This window comes from Rhodnius prolixus, unplaced genomic scaffold (genome assembly GCF_049639745.1).
Source record: "Rhodnius prolixus isolate KJV_2025 unplaced genomic scaffold, Rpr scaffold_5, whole genome shotgun sequence".
NCBI lineage: Eukaryota > Metazoa > Arthropoda > Insecta > Hemiptera > Reduviidae > Rhodnius > Rhodnius prolixus.
Window position 1 is genome coordinate 22,857,639 of NW_027411624.1, and position 24,224 is coordinate 22,881,862.

The following is a 24,224-nucleotide window of genomic DNA, read 5'->3' on the forward strand; positions in this document are numbered from 1 at the left end:
ATATTATTGACCTCATTTAATTTTATTGTAAAATATATTTACGCCGTTAAAATGATTTTGTAGAATGAATACTATCAGTAAACCGATAATGAAAATTGTCGAGTTTTAATTATTTTGTATCTTTACGTTTATTTTATAAAAGTGATTAATTAGAGGAATTGATTTAATATTTTTCAATGTCTGTAAAAAGCGTGGAGACATGGGTTAAATTAAAAATCACTGGAAACCTATTCCTGCTAGAATTAATCCGAAGTAATTAATGAACACTGAAACTATTGTAGAAAGGATGTAAAATATGGTTCAACAACGTATTTTGGACTGGCACTGATGATTTCTTAAAAAAAAAAATTAATTCCCATTTTGGTTTTCTTTGTGATGTTTTGGCTAAAGGCATGAAATGCAATTTAAATGAGATTTGTGTCTGATAGATGGGCTGAACTTAGTAATTCTTTTATCTTTTCTAAATGATGTTAGAATTTTATAGAAGAGAGAATACGTTCCTTCATGTGTATTTCTAGTAATGGGTAACCTATACTAACGGCTTATAACAGTATTTTCTAGAAGACTGAGTACGTTCCTTCATATGTATTTCTAGTAATGGGTAACCTATACTAACGGGTTATAACAGTATAAATTTTAGTCATTTCAGTGAAATTATCGCTTTACGAAATAGGATTTTTTTTTGGTACTCAGTATTTATTCTTTATATTTCTAGTTTAGATTGTTAATAATTGCATTTTCCAGATGTGATTTTATCAATTTATTTTTTGGTAGGTGCCAGTTCTGACAGCATTGAATTGCTTGGGCCAGCCGTTACTGGCCCGTGGGGTTCATCGAAAACAGCGGCTGCAGTTTCTAGTGATGAAGGTCGTGAAGGAGATCAGATATTTGAATTCGATGGTGTAAACTCTGCAGTCAGTGTGCCCAATGATGTATTGGACCATGGTCTTTCTTCAACATTTACCATGGCTACTTGGTTGAAGCATGCACATCGAGCAGACCAAGATAGACATGCCAAGGAACATATTTTATGTTCTGCTGATGATCACAGTAAGTTTTCAAAATTAAATAAAGAAAAATCAAATGTAATCTTAATTTTTTTTGAAATATTATTTTGATTGTTTTTTGTTTTTTTTAAAGAAATGAACCGACATCACTACGCATGGTTCGTGCGCAACTGCCGATTAATTCTTCTGTTAAGAAGAGATTTTGCAGAAGGAGATTTAAATATATTCCGACCTGCGGAATGGAGATGGAAATTGCCACAGGTATATTTTCTCCTAGAATGCTAGTGTTAGTTAAAAATGTTTCGTAAAAAGTTACAAAAAAAATGCTTACTTAACATTTAGTTAGTGTTTTGCTGCGCCGTTCAAAAGGAAAAATAAAAAAGTGATTAGGTCCGTATTACTGAATAATATCGCTGATTTTATCAGCCGTAGCACGATTTTTTTTTTATCTCCCTAAATGTTTTTGGGTTTTCATCCATCACCAGAGATATGGTTAGTCAGTTGGTGTAGAGAAATACGACTTCAATTATGATTCCATCTGACACTTCACTTGCTGCTTGAGAGAAGGAGGTTACAGGGGGTTTATGTGTGTTATTATAGGTGTAAATAAATGGACGTTCAAATATTTTTGGTAAAATATTATTTATGGAAGTTATTATTTTGAAATGGCTCTATCATTTTCCACCTGTTTAGCATCCGATACAATATCTTGCCTATCGAGGTATGGTGGAGCGCAGGTGACTGAATGAGTCGCATATTTCCTCTCAATCTCTCTGGTTGACAGATAGGAGTATGGTAGTGCCATCCTCTTGTATTCAACCAGCTTGTAACAATTAGGACCTACTAATTTTATATTTTCATTATTACCCGAGACCATTCGCACATATTGGTGTAGAAATTCTAAGAATATTGCTTATGCTGAGGGGGGGGGGCTAGCACTTTTATAAATATTTCTACAGCCCTCCATCGGGGTCATACTTTTTACAAGTGGAAGAAGAGATGGATAATATGATTGCCTTGATCTTTTTACGGTTCAAGTCACTTTTTATCAATGATTTTTCCGCAAGATTGGTGCCAAAAGGTGATATCATGCACAAGCTGAGCTTGCAGTCAACGTGCTTAATCCATGAGACTCCGTCTCGGCAAACCACAGATGATACAAAAATGTTTATCAAGACCGATTGAATTTAAAAGAGTAGGTCTGCTCAGAAAGGAAGTTAAGGTCCGGGACAAAAAGATAGCCCATCCACATCTTTTCCATTTAAACATTTAAACCATTGATATTATTATGATTTTTTTTCATTCAATTTTCATTGGATATGCTCACGGACAAACTTCTTCCTTCCTTCTTTATGCGCCGTACTTAGGGGCGGTATCCCTTTCATTTTTTGCCCTTTGAATGTGAGGAGCTGCGCGAATGACTTTTTGAACGTTTTTCAAACTTGTTTCTACACCAGCTCTTGCGGCAATTGGACAGGCCGTTAAAGTAGAGTTGGAAGCTACCCTTAGAATTGCCCGTTTTTGCCGTGATGTTAGGGCAGGCAGTCTTCCAGGAGATTTCTCCGTCCCATAGCTTTCTGGAGCTTTCAAAAAGTTTAAGATCACTTTTCTACTCCTACCAGTATTTTTTGAAATCTCCGAAATGCAAAATCCTCGATTTTTCATTAGGAGAATGGTATTTTTTTCTTCTAATTTCAAAGTTTTTGCACGTCCCTTTACAAAGATAAATAGTTATCGACAAGAAAGTAGAAACACAACTGGCTAAGTCTTGTTTAATTGAAGGGATTTGTTTTTATTTGTAAATAAACAATAAATGTGCTATCATTTAGTCCCACCCAAAATCAAGTATTATTTATTGATTCGTACAAATTATTATTATTTACAACATTTAATGAAGAAAATATGTTCAAACCACAGCAAAATAAGCTTTGAATGAAAAAAATCTTAATAATATCAATGGTTTAAATGTTTAAATGGAAAAGATGTGGATGGGCTATCTTTTTGTCCCGGACCTTATATTACTTTCACGTAAATTGAAGTCAAGTTCAGCTCAAATTGAAGGGCGAAATTATAAAAACAAACTAAAGAAAATGGCATAAATGAATTTTGTTTTACCACTACCGAACATTGGCAGCTCCAAAGAAGGTTATCAAGCTAAGCTGCGAAAATACTGGAGGAGATTTGGTAAAATTTGCTTTAATCGAACTTATTTTTATTTTCACGAGGAGGAACATCTAGAAGAAGATATCCTCTGTAACTAACTTTATGAAATCAAACGAAATACATTAAATCTGATAATGACTTTTACAGAAATATCACATACAATGTTTAGCGTTTCAAAGGAGGTCGTTTCAAAACGTTTCGTTTTCATTTTTGTGTTTTTTTACGAATTAGTTGATATTTCAAAGATGAGCAAACATTTCTTTTTTTATTTAAGTTTTAAATTAAATGTATATAATTTCTAACTATTCAACAGGTTTGCGATGATGAATGGCATCACTACGCCGTCTCTGTAAAATTTCCCAATGTGGAACTTTATGTAGATGGTACTTTATTCAAATCTGAGAAGAAAAATCCTGAAGTAATAGATGATTGGCCATTACATCCAACTAAAGGAATAAACACAACTCTAACTGTGGGTGCTTGTTGGCAAGGTACTAATTTTTTGTTTTTTTATATATTCTTTTCCTTTGTACAAAAACAATCTTTAAACAAAAATTTCGTTTGAAAAATTAATTAACATTTTGTTGGAAGGTTCTGAGAAGAAAATGAAACATCATCTTCATGGATATCTTGCTGGTTTATCAGTATTATTAAATAAAGTTGAAAAACCATCAGTTTTGAGTTGTCTGCACAAATGTAAAGAAAGTCTTGATGTACCTCCAATGGAACTTCTTGAACCTGGCATGGAACTTTTAACTAACAGCGGTTTGTTTTGTTACTTTTAATGTTAAAAATAATTTTTTTAGTCTTAAATCATAAAGTAATAATAATTATTGCAAATTTTTCATGATAGATTTAACTGAACTGACCATTGAAGGAGACAATAAAACTAATCTAGAAGTCCTGATCAAGAAAATTGGATACACTAATTCAAGGGAATTCCCGACCCCGGGCAGAAGAAATTTACATCTCTCTACCATTATAATGTAAGTTAGATTTTTTATCATTTAATGTTGCACCACCTTGTGAGTAAGGAGACTGTGCTGTCTAGAGTATTTACATGACCCTTTTGAGGCCTAAAAATAAAAATAAATAAATAAAAAATAATGCACCATCTTTTATTTAGTGCATTACTGGCCACCGGGCAGTATTCTTTCTTTACAAACAGCACGTTAAAAAGTACATATACATATAGGGTGCGTTCCACTAAGCGTTTACAACGAACACGCTCACGACCGCGGTTTTGCCCGTTCCACTTGCGAACGTTACAATCGAAAACTCAAAGTGGAATGGACTATGGGGCGTTTTAAACCGTTCATGTAAACATTACAAATGGCGACCTCGAAAATAAGTCAGAAGCTTGAAGAGGTTATTTTTTAATTTTAACCCCGTTTATATGCAGTTATAATAAACGTTATTAATTATTGGTAAAGTTGACTTATATTAAAAATATATATATAATTATAATAATAATAATAAAGAGTATTTATAAAATTTACGTTTAAATAAAATTAAAATGTCTTTTGTGGCAACAATTGGATATTTATTAATGCAGCGTAATAATGCTTTAGAAAGTTCTTCATCTAGTTCCGATGAAGAGTGGAATGCAATTTTACAAAATTTCAGGTAAATGATTTTGTGTTATTCAGTGGTTTAGTAAAGGGATAAGTAATTTTTCATTTTTTTTTTTGTCTTTCGAGAAACACATTCAATTATTTACATGAAATAATACTTTAATTTACATGAGATAATTTTTTCGGTCGCCATCTTTTGTTTTAAAAATTGCGCCAAATTTCTGAACGCCCACTTCGACCCAGCTCTATAGGTCGGGCATTGTGAGCTTCGCGTGAGCGAAAATAATGACGTCATTAGTGACGTTTTCGCCACGATCACAATGACCGCGGTCGTCTCATGTGGAACGGCTGAAGGTATATTTTGATCGTTGTGAGCGCTTAGTGGAACGCACCCATAATAATCGATACGATAATATTCTTATAATTTTTTATGAGACGTTATTTGTCAGGACAATTACAAGAGGATGTTCTACAATTGTCAGTGAATGTCTTCATTTAAAGTTTTTTTTTATTGATGCTCTACGTTTCGGTTCACCACCAGAGCCCTTCATCCGGAGCTTCTGAAAAACAGAAGTTATAAAAGTACTTGAGGTATATGAGGATATATTCGTTATGTCGTACACAAAAATCCTTCAACTCCCAAAAAGCACCTGATGAAGGGCACCAATGGTACCCTAAACTTATAGCACTAATAAAACATATTTTATAGTAAGACTTCCTTTGTCCATTGTCGAACATCTTTCCTCTTAAGAATAAATCTGTTTAGTTTAATGAGGAAGTCTGTTTTCCATTCAGATGGATTCAGTAAAACTAAAATACCTTCAGTAAAAGAACACTAGTTACATATAAATTATTTGGTCTTTCGATTGTGGTCAAGACGTATTTAATGAGCAACATACAGAATATCATCGAAATATTTAATGAGCAACATACAGAATATCATCGAAATATTCAAGAAATTATTACGTAAAAAAAGCTGTAAGAGCTTTTTGGCAAATAGTGTAACAAGCGAAGATCAACAACTTAGGAGCAATGAAAGTTTATTATTATTTTTTAAAGAAACTCATGTTTTGAGGTATATACATACATTTACTTCATTTATGAAAAACCAAAACAAAGCAAATAGCGGAAACAGCATACTGACCAGATTTGGTTTTAACAATTTATTTATAAGATCTTTCAAAAGAAAGACTGGATAGTTATCCACGTTACATTTGTAACTTTAAGGAAAGCTCCCCAATAAAATCCAACAACTACAGAACTGATTGTTCACACCATTACCTGCTAATGGTATAATGTGGGAAAAATACGAAATGAATCTAATATAGAGTCACATGTACGTCAATTTCAATAGGTCATCTAACTAAGAATAGTACCTGAGCCTGGTAGATATTGATAAAACGACACTTAATTTTGATGAAATAGGACAATTTAAGAAAAAAAAGATAATATTTTAGTTTACTTAAAAACTTAAGGTGTAGCAGCACCTAATTTTTCTCTAACGGATCTTCGTATGAATTCCGATGCTGTTCCAGATTAACTGGATAATTATGGGAAATACGGCAGACTAGACAAAGCTCTGACTACAGTTATCATTTAGTATTTATCTAGTTTTTATGGTGATGTATTATTTATAGTATTTTTATTTTATACGGCAATTCAATAATTTTTTGTATTTATTTATAACTATAAAAATTTATCTCTTTTTAAAACCTAAAGGCCTACCAAAACATATTGAAAGTTATAAAGGTTTGTGGTTTGAATAAACCAAAATCATTGAATTACCTGGCTGTCAAATTTTATATTCCCTTTTCTGGATTTGATATGCTTCCCTCACCCTAGTTCAACGACATAAGTTGACTTCTTGCCAGCTTATTGTCTTAGCAGTTGGAGTTCCTTCTCTCCTTCTCTCTGGTAATGTTTTATCTCATAGAAGGCGTTTATATGCGAGCCATTATTGATAGATCAATTTTTGGGAGCTGGGCTTTTTATTGAAGGAATATCCTGCTAACTCATAAAGCTGAATTCTTATCATTGGAAGATTTATTTTTTACGTTCTTTATGCCTTCGAAAATTTTTTGTTGATTCCATCAAGGTTTCAGTCAGAATCTATCAGTTTGTAAGTACAACTTTACAGAAGCGATTTCTCAGTTGTTGCGTTTTTCTTATTAATAGCTTCAACGATTTTAATTGAACTTCAGTTTGGTTTTACCGACCTAAACGTGTATTACTTTTGTTTGAAACTATTTTAAGCTTTTTTTATGTATTTTGGGGAAGTTATTGGAAGGAATTAAAATGCCAGTTCGATATGCTGTGCGAATCTGATTAAATTTATCCCAAAAATTTGAGGTTAAACACACTCAAATTTCTTTTTAAGTATAACTTTAATCTTTTCAGTTTTCTGAAATATTTATCGTGTATTATTCACCAACGATGTTTTTTCCATCTTTTTTTTTTATACAGAAAATTATGATTTTATGAAGACTTAAGAAGAGTTCCTCTATTCATGATACCAGAATAGAATAGAATATCTTTGTTCAAATCATATACAAAAGTTCATAAATCGTCCGTGGGTGGCCAATTGGTGGAAACATGTTTTTATTTAAATAATATTATTTTTTTCCCCCAATAGTCGCAAAAATCAAAAATAAAATAAAAGCAAATAATGCAAAAAAAGAAACAAATTAGAAGAGAACCAGTTTTTTTTATTAATTATATACACATATTACTTACAAAGTCTTACTTTAGGAGCCAAAATTGAATTAGTTAATAGTCACGATGTTTAATGCCTAACATCACAATTAGTTAACTAAAGCCAACCATTTTTAATTTTTTCATCTAATGCTTCAATTTAAGTCAGGTATTATTTATAAAACCATTTTTTTCTGAGCTCATAATGAATTTTACAAGTGGTACCTTAGTACCGTTTTAGGAAAAAAAACCCTCGAATATTGTTGAAAACAAAGATTAGAAAATTATGGTTATAGTCCTTTTTTTCAAAAAATTGCGAAAACTAACATTATTCATAATAGCGAAGTGGTGCATTAATGGCATTTTTAATTTGCATTACCCAATAACTTGCATTTAACCAAATTTCCCTCCCAAAAAAATGTTTCAAATTAATGAGACGTATCTACGTATCTAGTGAGATATTATTAGATTCATTAATCCAAAGAACTAACCCATAGGCCAATAAACAACTGTTAATAGAATGTCCCATTTATCAACCAATTAGGCGCCACCATCTATCAGAGTTTGCCAACGGAGATGCTCTTAATAAATTTCTATGTATTGAAAATAAGGACCATTTGAATAGAATATATTTGTTTACAATACAAGGTTTAAAAATGGGATCATTTTGCCTTAACGAATAATTACTATTTTCTATTATTAAATTCTAGTTTTTATGCACGTCATTATTTAAAAAAATACATAAATAAATAATGTACATATATTATTTATATAACCTATATTAAGTTTACTTATAGGGTGCGTTCCACTTGGCGACCACAACGACCACGACCACGACCGCGATTTTGCCCGTTCCACTTGCTTGTGGGCGTTGCGATCGAAAACCCAAGTGGAACGGACTGTGGGCGTTTTAACCGTTCATGTAAACATTACATATGGCGGCCTCGAAAATAAGTTAGAAGCTTGAAGAGGTTATTTTTTAATTTAAACCCCATTTATAAGCAGTTATAATAAACTTTATTAATTATTGATAAAGTAGACTTATATTAAAAGAATATATATAATTCAATTTTTTATATTACATTTTAGTGGAGTATTTATAAAATTTACGTTTAAATAAAATTAAGTCTTTTGTGGCAACAGTTGGATATTTATTAATAATGCTTTAGAAAGTTCTTTATCTAGTTCCGATTAGAGTGGAATGTAATTTTACAAAATCGCAATGATAAAAAGCGAAAACTTAGGCCACGTATTATTAGCTATCAGAGTAATTGATCTTTATTCAGATGAAGAATTTAAAAGTTATTTCAGGTAAATGATTTTGTGTTACTCAGTGATTTAGTATGTAAAGGGATAAGTAATTATTTATTTATTTTTTTTTTTGTAGACTTTCGAGAAACACATTCTATTATTTACATGAAATAAAACTTTCATTTACATGAGATAATTTTTTCGGTCGCCATATTTTGTTTTAAAAATTGCGCCAACTCTGAACGCCCACTTCGACCCAGCTATTAAGGTGGGGCGTTGTGGTCGTTGTGTGAGCGAAAATAGTGACGTCATTAGTGACGTTTTCGCCACGACCACAACGACCGCGGTCGCCAAGTGGAACGCCTGAAAGTATGTTTTGGTCGTTGTGGTCGCCAAGTGGAACGCACCCATAGCACTCAGTTTATATTGATTTTTAATTCATTGTATTGAAAACCTGCAAAGCACAGTTATACAGTTTGCAAAAAATTTCTGGATGTTCGTCGCTGTTTTCTTATTATCCCTTGACAGGATTTTGTTTTGTTTTGTTTACAATTTCGATTTTGAGTTTCCAATTTGGTTGAAGAACTGTAAAAAATCATAGAAAGTCACAATAAAGAACTGGTCTAATTTGGTCAATCAGAAATGCCATCTTACTGAAACTATTTCTTTCACTCTCTTTTCAATTTTCAATAACCTTAGCAAAGGAAAATAAATGGAATAGTAAAATGTAAACACATTATTCTCAACGAATTCCTTTTATCTTATGGAATTAATTGAAATCGGGAGTCATGCCACTTGCAGGTAACAAATGCTACTAATTTGCAATTCAAATCGTGTTCCAAATCTGTAGAATTCATGAGATTTAACTCCATACAGCTACTACCTCCTATTTGTATTCCATGAATTTATCACAAGCTTGCAGATAAGGGAATAATTCTTTTTTTTCCCTACCTTCATATAAAGTTATATTCATACTCATTTTTAAATGAAATAATTTGTGAAATAAGAATAACTAAGTATGTTTTTTGAAATAGCTGCATTACAGAGAGTGATTCTCTTTGAATATTTAATTGAAAATTTACAGATGAATATGAAAAATTTAAGTTCGACAGATTGCAATTACTTCAATGCAACCCTAGTAAGAAAATCTTTGAATTATTGCCGTTACATAAATAAAGAAAGCAGTTAGTAAATGAGGATAATAGGCAAAAAAATAAAGACGTCTGGTTCGAGTTCAAAATTCTGCACGGAATTATTGATTCATCAAACTAGCAATCTCTTATACGAGAAATAAATAATCACTAGCAATTTGCCAATAACAAAATAATTAAACCAAAATAGAGAAGAGAGAAGCCCATTTTAAAATGTTCACATGACCCTTTTTTTTTCCTATACAATCTCATGAGGAAAATCTACCATCGAAAGCCGTAGAGCACCCTAGCCATCACACATCCATTAAGGTAAGCGCTTAATGGTTGATAGGGTTACTGTGCAAGAACATTAAGCCACTCACCTTTTCTACAACGTTCCGAGAGAGGAAGGTAACATCTAGGTTCTAAAGTCAAGAGAGAAGGGTTTTTTCCCTACCTCTCTCTTGTACTATTTATTTGATTTTCTTCTTATTTTTTTAGCCTTAACTGTCAAGTTTAATTTTATTTGTGACTAAAATAGGCCCATAATCTCATTTTTGTTACTTTTATTTTTTGTTTATTATTTTTATCTGGTATGAGTTGTTTTTGAGCTAGTTTACGCTCTATTAGCTTGTTCAGCAAAAAACATTTTAGCTATTTACAGGTAATTATAGAACTTAGAAAAATAAGCGAGCCATGAACAAGTTCCATCTCTGAATGTTCTGAATTTATCTCGTCGGATAATTACTTTTCTGTGTTTATCTATTGCGTATCTTATCCAAATATTAAAATTTTTCCATAGATTTATTACTGTTTTAATTAAATCAGTGTTATTATGAGATGCTAGGTAAGAGAAAATTGCTTGATTTTGCTTTTTTGTCCTTCTAAACTAGACGCTTCACGAATGTGCGTTTTTTACTGAAATACGTGTCTCTGAGGGGGTCTATATTTTTGTATCAAGTGTAATGTTAGGAAAAATTAAAATAGAAAATATATGTTTTTTTTTAAGTTAGTAGCATGATATTAAAACTGTCCGGTAGGACAGTTGTATAAGGGTTGATCGTCAAAAACTGCACGAAAAAGCGTAACATTGAAAAACACATAAATTTGACAATTTTTTTCCCTTTTTCTATAGAAGATAAAATTCCCAAATTTTCTTTAAAATAAAGGGGAAACCCTCCTTTATAACTGTAATTTTTTTGCAACAACCCAGATCTAATAGGTTTCGAGAAAAAAGTTGCTAAAAATGAGCAAAAACGACTATTTCAAAAAATCTTCTTCTTCTTCTTGTTACCTTTTTTGTAAACAACGTAGCGCCTAAACGCGCGAACCGATTTTCATGAATGAGGTATCGTTCGATTCGGAATTTTATGTAGATGTGCCTTTTGGGGGTCTCGACCCTGTACATCGAATGGGAGGGAGATAGCCCCCTTTATGTAAGGCCCCCTCCAAAATTATTATTACTAATTACTCTGTAAATCTTGGCCCGATTTTGATAAAATTTGGTAGGATGATAGGGTTAGGGCTCCCCTACGTAACATTAAAGCGGCGATCAGCTCTTACACTTGTTAAGGGGAAGTATAGCGATCGTTGCAAATTATCGACACGTGAACCGATTTTCATGAATGAAGTGTCATTCGAATCGAAATTTTGTACAGATTTGCACTTTAAAAGTCTCGATGCCGTGCCTCATAAGGAGGGGAGTTTGCCCCACCCAAATAAGGCCCTTTCTAAAACTATTATTACCAATATTTCTAAAACGCTTAGTCCGATTTTGATAAAATTCAGCTCGAATAAGTGGTTAAAGCTCCTCTACGTTGCTGATGCTCTTGCACCTACTAAGATGAAGTACTGCAATCGTTTAAATTATCAATGAGTGAACCGATTTAAATCAATGAATTGACGTTCGATTAAAAAATCTTTGCCTCTTTGCCTTTTAGGGAGAAGTACTGCAATCGTAGTTTATTTTTCTTACTCCTCTTAAAAGGAAGTACTGAAATCGCAGTTTAATTTTGCTATTTACGTACAAATACCTTCCTATGTTATTCAAAACGCTTTTTCAAAAAAATTGTTATTGAGGATGGATGGGAACGCAACTATAATCATTCTTTAAAAAGATCCCTCCAGTGGTATTTACGGTTCCGACTTAACACCTTATCAGGTTATAATGATAGAATTGCTTATTCCAAATTTTAAAAAAGTCTGTAAAGATTGCGAAATAGACAAAAAGGAAAATCTATCCAAAAGGTACAAAAACTTACAGTTTAAAATGTTAAGTATAAGGGTTGATTAAACGCCAAATGGTACACAAATCAGCGAGTACCCAACATTTCATCAATACTTCATTAATAGTTAAGTAATTCTACTGCATTAATTTTCATTAATAAGTTATTTTTTAGAATTTATTAGATGTCACAGACTCGCTGATTTGTGTACCTTTTGGCGTTTAATCAACCCTTATACTTAACATTTTAAACTGTAAGTTTTTGTTAAGGAGTCCAATATGGAATTTAAGGCCAGATAATTATAATTCACAAATAACGTTTTTAGAAAGTTTTAATCGTTAAGTAGAGTCTTTATTTTGATCTGTGAGATTTGACATAATGGAAATTCCTAGGAGAAACAACAAATAGACAAGGAAGTAAAACAAAATTAAACTGGTGCTAAATTCTAAAGCTACTAAAGCAGTAGATGTTAATATCCAGTATATATTCAGTCGACTAATGGTGTCCAACAATCCAAATAAAAACAATTAAGAGATATATTTAATTAACATACTAATTTCTATCTAGTTATTAAAAACTATGTACGAGGTGTGGCTATTAAATAACGAGACTATTGCTGTAAAACATTTTATTTTAAATTTATACATATTTAGTTATTAACACCTTCAATGTACACCCCTCCCCTATCCCTACAACGCTCCATGCGAATTTACCATTGTTCGAAACAGTGCTGGAAGTCTTTTTCTGTGAACTCATGCATGATGCGTGCCGCTTTTACTTTCACAGCTTCAACGGACTAAAATCGTGTACCTTTTAATGCAGATCTGACTTTGGGGAACAGATAAAAGTCACATGGGGCCAGGTCAGGCGAATAAGGCGGATGGCCTAAAACTGGGATGTTGTACTTGGCTAGGAAACGTCTTGACAGACAATGCAGTGTGAGCCGGCGCGTTGTCTTGATGGAGAACTCATGACTTGTTCTTCCCCACTAATTGGGTCGTTTTTTCCTTACACTTTCATGGAGTTGAGCAAGCACCTCACGCTAGTAATGTTGATTAATTATAATCGATATTTTCGTCCGTTTTGGACGTGGAAGGGCGACCCGGGTGGTCATCATGTCCGACATCTTCTCGGCCATCTTGGAAACGCTTGAACCACTCAAAAACTCGCGCACGTGATAAACATTCATCGCCATAAACTTCTTTTAATAAAAGATAAGTTTCAGTAGTGGTTTTACCCAGTCTCATGTGAACTTTCACGACAATTCGTTGCTCTACTACATGTGTAGTATCATGTTTTCGGCAAAACGAAACTAACACCTCTTACACAAACGACGGTTCCTCTACAAACACGTGAGACGCTGCAATCGAAAGAGAAGGCTTTACGCTGCACAGCTGTCGGTAGTTAGGAGTTGGCGCATGCATAGTTTTTCTGTAGCAGCATCAGTCGTGTCATTTAATAGCCACACCTTGTAAAAACTATTTATTTAATAATTTTTATTATTTCTGTTTAGATGCGAACATGGTAGAACAGTTAAAGTGCCAAATGTGGAGAGCTATGTAATGGTACTACCTCCACAACAACCAACATTAGTAATTAATGGTACAACTAATCTAGCCAGCAATTATCATGACTTCAGGCAAGGTGTACGAGTGTTCACAGATGTACACATTTCAGTGTCACCACCTGGAAAACCATGGAAGCATGGTAGGTTTCATGTAGAAATTTAATTTTTTTTATTTTCAATTTAATTTTTTTTAAATTGATTATTGTAATTAATTATTGTAAAAATTCACTTGTACAGGAACGGAAGAATTTCTAAATAACTTTTCTTGTATCAGTTCAAAAAAAAAAAAAAATCTTCTTGAGAGGAATTTCGTGTTAAACGCTAACGCATTTTCTTACTTTACTTTATTTCTTAAATAAATAAATAAATGATGCAAAAAGTATTAAATTGATCGTCGTTTAGAAAGAATGAATTCCAACATCACAATAATAATCATCATTATCATCGGCGCTGTTAAAATTAGTGGATGCGCTCCTTCCCACAAATCATCATTTTTTGTTTAGCTTTGTAAAGCTTTTTATCCAGCTGGATGCTCTTAATTTTACTCTTCCTAGAAGTGATGGACTGACCCCTCAGAAACTGTTTTAATTTTTTAAAGTACGTATCAAACTGATGCGACTTAATCAATGTTTTTTTAATTGAGTTACTACTCACTAAACGAGGGGAGAAGTTACCCAGCGGTAAAACTGTAAACAAAATGTTGAAGTCAATAAAAATAAACTTTAAAAATCAATAATACCCCAACTTAGGATACGATATATGCCTAGAATTATATTTGCCTCTAAATTGTCGCTTTAGATGTAAAGGAAGTATAGCTAATCATTTTATGAATTTGCGATTGTGTCGCCAGCAAAGTTGCAGAGTTTAATCAAGTTTACTATTAATTAATACCGCTAGTAGTGGTGAGGGAGGGGGCACATTTGAACAGAATCTACATTTTCGGTTACAGAGTGCACAGAATCGTATTATTGAATCTTTTTATTTTGTTTTCTACAACTTTCAAGTCTTCTTAACAGATCTATATCTATGAACAGTTGGTACTTTACATACATATCTATATTTTTTTAATTTAAAATTTTTGTGTCAAATGTTAATATCTGCCCCACTGGTGGGGGTAGCTTTGAACACAATATAAAATAGAAAGAAATGATATTACTTTACTCTGAATCTACCTTCTATCAGTTATTTCTCTCACTAATACATTACTTTCTCTTTTAAATCACTGAAATCTAGTTCTGAAATCAAGAATGACTCAGTTCAGGATTTTCTACTCGAAGTGTGATGGGTTTAGGAAGTTTGAACAAAATATTCGGTTTGTTGCGCTTCTTAATGTAGGTTCGGACCCACTTTCCCCTTCTCTGCGATTAAACAAAAAAAAAAAAAGTCACAAACTTGCAGGTCGGTAGTGATGTTGAAATGTGCCCCCTCTCCTTCCAATAAAAGAAAATATATTATCCAACACTTATTGCAAGCAAATAGACTTTTGTAAAGGTTTAAAAATACGAATTCCAAATGTTAATGTGGACTGACAATACTTACACCTTGTCCATTGCAATCTTCACAATACACTTCCAAAGTTGCAACAAAAATTTTACTTCCACCTTACAAAATATAACATTCCTCAATTCTTACTTTACCAAACAATGAAAACGAAGGGAAACTCTGTCAGTTATACAACAAGTCTACCGCAAAATGTGGAGAAAATTACCAATCATAAATGATTTAAAAATATGGCGAGAAATTAGAACTGTTCAAAGATGTCTCCTCTCCACTACCACCCAAAACTTTTTGATATACCTGTGAGAGTGGACCAACTAGGTACTTTCTAGGCTAGGTGCTTTCTACAAAGAACTCTGTATCACTGAGTATTAACAAATTATGGCCAATGTGAAATAGTTATTATAGTAATAATAACAATTGAAATCATGTTTACGCAGGTGAAACCACTGGTGTAATTGAAAAGAAATTGGATTCTTGCGTGGTAACAGTGTATCCTTCATTAAACCCTGACCATGAAACGTTAACAGTACCGCACAATATGATCACTCAATTCGGTATTACCGCAAAACTTAGTAAAGATGGTGCTACTCTTTCTGGATCCAACATTATTTACAATTATGAACAAGTGAGTATTCTGGAAAGTTTTTTTGTTAAAGATTGTGCTCTTCTATTATAATTCTTTTTTAATTTTTTTCCAATTTCTATTTTTCTTTATATTTTTAAATTTTTACTTTTTAATTATTATCTTTTACTTATTTATGTGTAAGAGCGTATTCTTTTGTTAGAGTTAACCATTGATGATATACTGAAAGCGTCCATTTTTCACTGTTCAATTTCATGTCAAGATTATGGTCTACACTTCTATCTCTTTTTTTAAACTCTAATAACGAGTAAATACAAAGTTGATAGCGTTTTAGTTAATACTAAAGGAACTTCGTTTGACACAAAGACCCCTCAACCTGCTGTCCCAATGTCATATCGGCCTAGATCAACAGAAGTGGAACAATGGATCCTAGAATAAGAATTGGAAGAGGATATTTCAGATTGGAACGATCGTCAAACCAAGAAGACCTGACTAGAATGACGGCTCACTTTTAGTAGGTCCCAGATCCACCAGCTAGATGTTAAGCGGACACACTTATCGTAGCGTACCATTTATTTAAAATACGCTCTTATCTAATAGTAAACTGATAACTTTGCAGCCTTTATTAAGATGAATGAAACTACACGTCGCATTGTAAAGGATTGTTGTACTGAATTTCGAAACAGATTTCTTGTCTGTGGGAAGTTAGTGGGTCACCAATGCCAGAGATTGTTGCATCCAATAAAGTTAAGGGAACCTCCCTCTTGGTTTATACATGTCACTGGACCGTCTTGATTCCTGATCTGCTAGTAATACTCCGCCATTTACTATCATCCAGCATTTTTAGGCTGGACGATCCTTCTTGGTACTCCTTTTTGCTGAAGAACAATGGACATGGTCCCGAAAAAGATTTGATTGGTTTAAGCCTAGTTTATAACCAAATATAAATTTGTTAAACGTGTGCGCTTCTATTTCAGACTTAAATTATTTTTTTGAATTTGATAATTGGTTAAGCGTTGCTGAAAAAGGTTTGGTGATTCCCCACCTCCGTTATTTGCTTGTACTGATATTAAAAACTTTAAAGCTGATGATTCTAAAATTCTTTTGTTTGTACAGGTATTAAGGCAGATTCAGTACACCAACAGAAAACCTGCATACTATCTTAATAGAGTATTTAAATTGATATGCTCAGAAATGAATGGCAGATTTCTAAGTAATGAATACGTACAAACTGTGAGTATATACCTGTAAAGTTAAATTAAAAAAAAATATATAATTTATTTTTGATTTCTACAATTAATTCTAGGCTACAATTATAATCAAAACACACATTATACAGTTTTAAACACAAATATCTACTTCAAAGAAAGCATAATTGTTTCATTCGCACTTATTCTTAAGATATCTCTGTGCGTAGACGTGCACTACTGAAGAAACAATCAAAGATTTAGGCGCAGTCGGCGAGCTGTTATATTTTGGAATGATAGCCTGGGCACTTAGTTTCTTCGTTTAATTTTGTTATTCATTAAGACAGCCTGTTCAAATGCCTCCTCGTCTGCAGGGTCTTAAAATTCATATTTTTTATATATATCCTAAGGCTGGATTAAATTAATTTTAATTAATTTATGTTATTTTAATTAATTTATGTTATTTTAATTAATTTATGTTATTTTAATTAATTTATGTTATTTTAATTAATGTTATTTTAATTAATTTATGTTATTTTAATTAATTAATGTTATTTTAATTAATTAATGTTATTTTAATTAATTAATGTTATTTTAATTAATTTATGTTATTTTAATTAATTAATGTTATTTTAATTAATTAATGTTATTTTAATTAATTAATGTTATTTTAATTAATTAATGTTATTTTAATTAATTAATGTTATTTTAATTAATTAATGTTATTTTAATTAATTAATGTTATTTTAATTAATTAATGTTATTTTAATTAATTAATGTTATTTTAATTAATTAATGTTATTTTAATTAATTAATGTTATTTTAATTAATTGATTGATTTATTTTAATTAATTGATTTATTTTAATTTATTTATTTATTTTAATTTATTTATTTATTTTAATTTATTTATTTATTTTAATTAATTAATTTTAAGTCTTTAAATTTATTATTGCCGTATTACTTGCAAATCACATGGCGTACTCCACGATGCTTCGGATTAGTTAGTCCAATTTCCGGTTCTTTAGTCAGTCAGCAAGATACAAAAAAAACGTATTGGAAGTATAGTTCTCTAAACTGATGAATCAGTCTCGAAATGATTGATTAATATCCAAAATTAGCTAGAAACCAGAAAAACGAGTGCAGCGGCAGATAAATTCAACAATATAGCATTAAGTTCACAACCACATTTTGTAATACCTTTATTTTCATTGTTCCTATTTTACTTAGTTTATGTGCGTAGTTAGTAGCCAGCGGTTAGCATTATGGTCATTACCATAGTAATCCGCATTATAGTTCAACTAATTCAATTACTAAGGGTGTACATGTTTCATAGATCTGTAAATTATCTATTTGATCTGTCGCATTGTACCGTAAGGTTACATCGATCTCTTTATCCTCTCCATCCTAATCCTCTTGTCCAACAAACTATCCTCTCCTCACTTTCCCGATAATCCTCTTCGTCGTTTGAAGTGGAAGTGGCCTAGAGATCTATTGTGATTAAATCATTGTGAAAGAGTTTCACCAGTGGGTGATTGCTCTAACCATGACATTACAAGTGAACTGAACCAGTTAGATAAAGTTTACTTGATGCAACAATTGTTGCAGTTGCAAATGTACAAATAAAGTGAAAAAAGGGGGGGGAAGATCTCTTTATCATATCGTATCACTCTGAAGAACATTCAACTCATCACTCAACCATTTATTTCAAGTTATCAATATACCCTTTACAAGGGATCGTCAGAAAAATAGATGAGCTTTGTTGATATTTGTTACAATATTCAAAGGTAAACATTTGGACCCATTTACAGTAGCCCCCTTGCGCCTTCGAAAAATAATATTATTATTAAATATTTAGCCCTGGAGTTACTAATATTTAATTTCGCAATATTAACCATCGAAGTCAATGAAATGAATTACTTATTTATTTTTGTTTAATTAGTTGACTGTAATTCACCCGAGGACAAGTGCTGTAGGTGGTACCTTGGCACCTGGTGAAAAGGCAGGCGTATCTGCTGCAGCGACTGTCGCTGCTGCAGGTGCTTTGCCCGTTGCGCACGCACAAATTTCTGAACATCATGTTGAAATAAGGCCGCATTCCACCGTTGAACATTATGTACGAGATCACGCACAACCTGTTATTTCGGCTACCAGTAAGTAATAAGATTTAAAATAATAATACAAATGTCAGAGTGATAAATTTATAATGTTAAATTATGTAAATATTGTTAAAATTATTCAGGTCATGCAGTGACTATCATCATGGTCGTATGCGTTGGGTTCCTCGTAGTGATGATAGTGCTTGGTGTAGTCAGGATAAGGGCCGCTCATCAGAGACAAGCACAAGAAGAAATAAACGATACAGAAATGGCATGGGATGATTCTGCTCTCAACATTACGGTCAATCCAATGGAAGAAGTATGTGATTTTTCTTTAATTTTCAAAATGTTTTCAATTGAATTATTTTATTAGATATTCATTGGCTTACCGATTCTATATGATCTTCGAACGTACTATTATGTTGTTCTTACAAGCAATACAATACTATTTAATATATGAAAAGAGTTATTTAAATACCATGTATACAGGGTGTTCATTTTAAGACGGCTCAAATGCATTTCATGCTTAAACGGTTGATCTGAGCAAAAATGGTAGAGGAAAAATTTGTTGCCCATTACCTCTAGTTTCAGAATATGTGACTTGATTTTATATTCCTGCCCGCATACGCGGCTGACGCGCGACCAAAAGTGAGGGTTCGCAGTTGACCCCCATTAACATATACACAGTTTTAAAGAGTATAAAAAGTTATGAAAGAAACCGGAAACCGCAATTCGATATCTTCAAAATTAAAGGCGCTAGGCCATTTCAAAATCTGGTGTTTTTAATCATATTTCAATTTTTTAACTTTTTATCAAAGAGAAAGAAGAGCACGCGATAGGTTATTTTTATGTATTTTTTTCACCCCCTTTCTACTAAAAATATTGCCAAGGCAGTAAAGCTAGTATTTTTACTTAATATAAGTCGGAAATAAGTCGTTTTCCGAGTGATTTTTCTAAGAAAAATCAAATGTTAAGAGCTTCAGATGATACAAAATGGCTAAAAATTAATTTAATATCTGTTACAAACAAGAAGGTTTAATAATTATTTGGTAATTTTGGGAGAGTTGCGTTTAATTACCAAAAAAATTGGAAACCTCCTGCCATCTATTTAAGTGAGCAATATATTTCATGTAAACGATCAAACTTATTCCTTAATTTATCAAATAATACACTTCACTGTAATTGTGAAGCATGTACTGTGCCTTCAAAGGTGCCTCCTCAGATACAGAGAGCAGTTGATAACCTCCTGGCTACTAACCTGGCTTGCGTGCCAGAGGAGGCACTTTTGAAAGCACAGTACATGCTTCACAAGTTGAGTAATCAATACCAATGCCACAAATACATATTATTTTTGCGGGTCTCGCCACTAAACCGCTCGGAACTGTTGTTTGAGGGAGATTGTATTGTTTGTACTAAATTATTAATGTTTACTTTCTCAATATGTAACAAAGCATGGATTTAGAGTAAGAACAGCAGCTTTTCTATTATTTATTAGAACATACTAAGGTTTGGTAATAATTTGAATAGTACAATACAACCGTAAGTACAATTGTTCGTAGTACAGTTTTGATTTCTATTTTTTAAACCTTTAGCACTTCAACAAGATAGCGTTCATGTTAATCTACATATTTATTAAATTGTGTACAAACAATAAGACATATGCACTTTAATTAAATAACCCAGAATACTGCCGTTTGTGTAATTTACACAAAACCAGTTTTTGCGTAACCACTGTGTGACTAATCATTTATTTTTTATTTCAGGCTAGCGAGGGTAGAAATGTGAAGAGAACAAGTGGCGGAGGATCAAATAGAGATGAAGATTCATCAGATGATAATTCAAGTTATCGAGATGATGATGAACTTGATTCATCTGACGAGGATGATAACATAACGGTGGGCAAATTAAAAGATTTAGAATGGGATAATTCCACACTTGCCTAGACCATCGTCATCCATTTTTAAATAATAAAAGAATAACAAAAATTGAATGCTAAGATTAAAAAAAAAAAAACAGTTTTAAGTACACCACCAGGTTCTCAGAAATAATAATTAAAAAAAAATTCAATCTAACTCATTAGATGATTTTATTTTCTCAAAAAAAGAAGAAAAGTTATCTTTATACATATATAAATATGAAGTATATATATAAAGTGTATAGAACACTGTGTAATCCATCATTACAAAATAAAGTAAAAAAAAATAAATGTGAATAAGAGAAATAAAAAAAAAAAATTATAAATAATAAAAAAAAAAAAAAAAATACTCGGGGAACTTTTTTTTTGAAAGAGATAATGAATAATCGATCTTTGAGAGAGATGTGTGAATAATATCGATATTTATGTAATGACAACAATAAAATTTAAAGAGGAGAGTTCCCTGCACTTCATAATGAACAACATAATTGTTTAACTTAGGGGCAGCTGTTTTTATTTCCTATCTCCTTAATTCAAACTGAACAATGGAACTCTGTTTAAAAAACTAATTTCAATTTTTAGACTTTTTAATTTTTTAGTCCAAAAAACTATTCAAAAAATTCACCCGTATTATACTTGTAAGGGCTTTGTACGTTTATAACAATAATAATTAATAACTGATCTCTGCGTGGAATTTTACTGTTTTTGTTTTGTATCAATAAATATTTAAACTACCACCTGTATATATAAATGATGAAAAAAAAAAAGAAAAATTATAAATCAATTAAAGAAAAACTAATAAAAAAACGTTGGTTTTTTTAAATATATTTTTTTTTTTAGTTCAGTATTATTGTGGTCCCGGTATGGATGTAGTATTATTTTGTTTTGTGTGTGTTTAATGAAAAAAAATCTTTGAACTATATTTAAGTCCATAATTCGCTCTAATTCATCGACTCATTTAGTTAGCACTGTTATCAATTTCCCCATATTTTCAAACACATCTTGTATCTTTTTTTTTTTTTCTGTATTTTGTGTCTCTTCCCACTTCGAATTTAAAAACAAAAAAAAATTAATTTATTATAATTTGTTAAAGTTTGTGCTTAGGATGAGTAAATTAATAACGGTGCTTTACTTTGTGTACGGTGTAAGCAGGGTTTTTGTACTTAATTTGTCCATCCAATTTTATAATAAAGAATAAATAAAATTATTAAATTTCCCACATTCCATCGCCGTGGGGGTTGTCTTAGTATAATGTATCCAAAATAAACAAAAAATTATGAGGAAGCCTTGTCCATATTTAATGAAGATGTCATGTGCAATTCTAACCCCATTTTTTTTATTACTGTTTTTTTGTTTCTTCTTTAGTGATGTTGGTTAATTTTTTCATTAAATAATTGAGACAAAAGCAAGAGAACACTTTAAAGATGCTGCTAATAGATATTAGGTATATATTAATTATATAAATATGAATTACAAACAATATACATTAATATAAATAAAAATTAAAATATGTTAGAAGTGCCATTTTTGTTATTACTACCTTTTTAAGCTTAGTTTTATTTAGGGAAAATATTTTTTATTTTCTATTAAGTTTAAGTTTTCCTTAACCATTTTTCCCCCTAATAATATTATTAGTTTCGATATATTTTTAATTAGTAAATAATTCTACTAAACTTGTATTGAAATAGAAATTAAAATATTTTTAAAAAAAAAAAAAAAGAAAAATTGAGGAACTAACTCACATCCTGGTGAAAAAAGCACATTGTTAATTGTTTAGGATTTTGTAAATGAGTAAACAACTCGTTGTAATATTTTTTAAATTAAATTTTGTTTAACTTAATACTTTTTAATTAATTTTGTATACAAAAATACAAAACAAAGCGTCACAAAAAAATAATAATAAAATAAATTTAAATGAAATAAAATGGACAAATTGACTTTTTACAAAATTGTATATATGAAAAAAATATAATAATAATAATACTAAATAAAGCAAGAGAGAGAAAAAAAGTGATTTATTATTGAATTGGTCGAAATTCATTTAAACTTCCAAAAATGTTGGTCTCTGTTTACTCCTTCCTAGGTATTTGCCTGTGGGGGCCAATTCTTGATGATTGCGTGTATTCAACTTTTATGAAGTAACTATTGTAGTGTTAACAAAATTTTGAAACATGATTATTGATTTTTGTTATTTATTGAAACATTCATTGGCCATTTTTGTTCTCTTTCTGAACGACTTTTTTTTGTTTTGTTTTTCTGATTAAATAAAATATTACTTTACTTGTTTAAAATCATTTATTTAATGTACAACATTAAAGATGATGGGCACAAAACTATTTGATGTTACGAGCCGGGTATAGTTACTACTAACATAGTGAATTTATTTCTTGAAACATCATCTGATACCTACGTTGACAAGCCAAAAGTTCAAAGAAAAGTTATCTATTGTAACCTTTCTTTTATTCAATTTAGATAATTTTGTAAACAAGAAAACATTTACTTTTAATTACGTAAGTTGAATAATCGTGATTCAATATTTTTTAACAGCTTTAAAAATGTTCACTATTTATCAATTCTTATTCGCAAAAAAAAAAAAAAGGAACAATAAAGCGTTTTTGAAGATTTTCTTTTTTGTTTTTGATGACAATAATAGTTTCTATTGAAGAGCACATCTATTTGTTAAAGCAAACAAGACAAAAAGCATATTATTGGCATATAAACAAGAAACGTTCTGAAACTTTGGCAGGAAATTAATTGGCCAACATTTTTTTGGTTAGCGTATAAATCTTGAAATTCTTTTAATAATCCTCACGTAAAGAAAAAAAGCTTTGTAGAAAATAATTTTTAAATAAAATAAGAACAAGGGAATTTTTTTTTTTTTTTCTTTCAAATTATTTGTCCAAGGATAGAGTAAAAAATCGTTGCCAGCTTTTTATTTTTATACATAATCACGACTACCTAGAATAAGAGTATATATATTTTCATGCATATCACCGTAGCTTGAACGTAGGTGTTGTTCAAAAAAAAAAAAAAAACAAATTAAAAAACTTCAAAACTAATAAATGTCGGTTGTGTTGTCAATTTTGAGTTTTTTTACATTCCAAAAATAATAATAGTCTTATTTTTTTTTTGAACATTTCTTTGTTATTTAATCTAACTTGTCTCTTTTATGCATTATTTTGTTAAATTATTTCCTCTTCTTCGCTGTTTTCCACGAAAATAAAGAATTGTACATTTACAAAAAGTAAAATGAATGTGGTAAGTAGATTACAAAACAAAAAGTCTAGTATCTGTTAGTATTAAATTAGAAAACAAAATAAAAAATTTTAAAAAA

At 31.2% G+C, this 24,224-nt stretch overlaps 1 protein-coding gene across 1 annotated transcript in view; it reads left to right on the forward strand.

Annotated features, from left to right (window-relative positions):
* Cals (calsyntenin 1) overlaps positions 1-23,945 on the forward strand; it is a 72,654-nt gene extending 48,709 nt beyond the window's left edge. Inside the window, exons 7-17 of the mRNA XM_074136591.1 lie at positions 775-1,050; positions 1,141-1,268; positions 3,484-3,661; positions 3,762-3,935; positions 4,024-4,156; positions 13,555-13,748; positions 15,546-15,733; positions 16,808-16,924; positions 18,819-19,029; positions 19,119-19,294; positions 20,739-23,945. Of these exons, the coding sequence (XP_073992692.1) occupies positions 775-1,050; positions 1,141-1,268; positions 3,484-3,661; positions 3,762-3,935; positions 4,024-4,156; positions 13,555-13,748; positions 15,546-15,733; positions 16,808-16,924; positions 18,819-19,029; positions 19,119-19,294; positions 20,739-20,918 (1,955 nt within the window). The 3' untranslated portion in view covers positions 20,919-23,945. The remainder of the gene's footprint in view (positions 1-774; positions 1,051-1,140; positions 1,269-3,483; positions 3,662-3,761; positions 3,936-4,023; positions 4,157-13,554; positions 13,749-15,545; positions 15,734-16,807; positions 16,925-18,818; positions 19,030-19,118; positions 19,295-20,738) is intronic.
* The last annotated feature ends 279 nt before the right edge of the window (positions 23,946-24,224 follow it).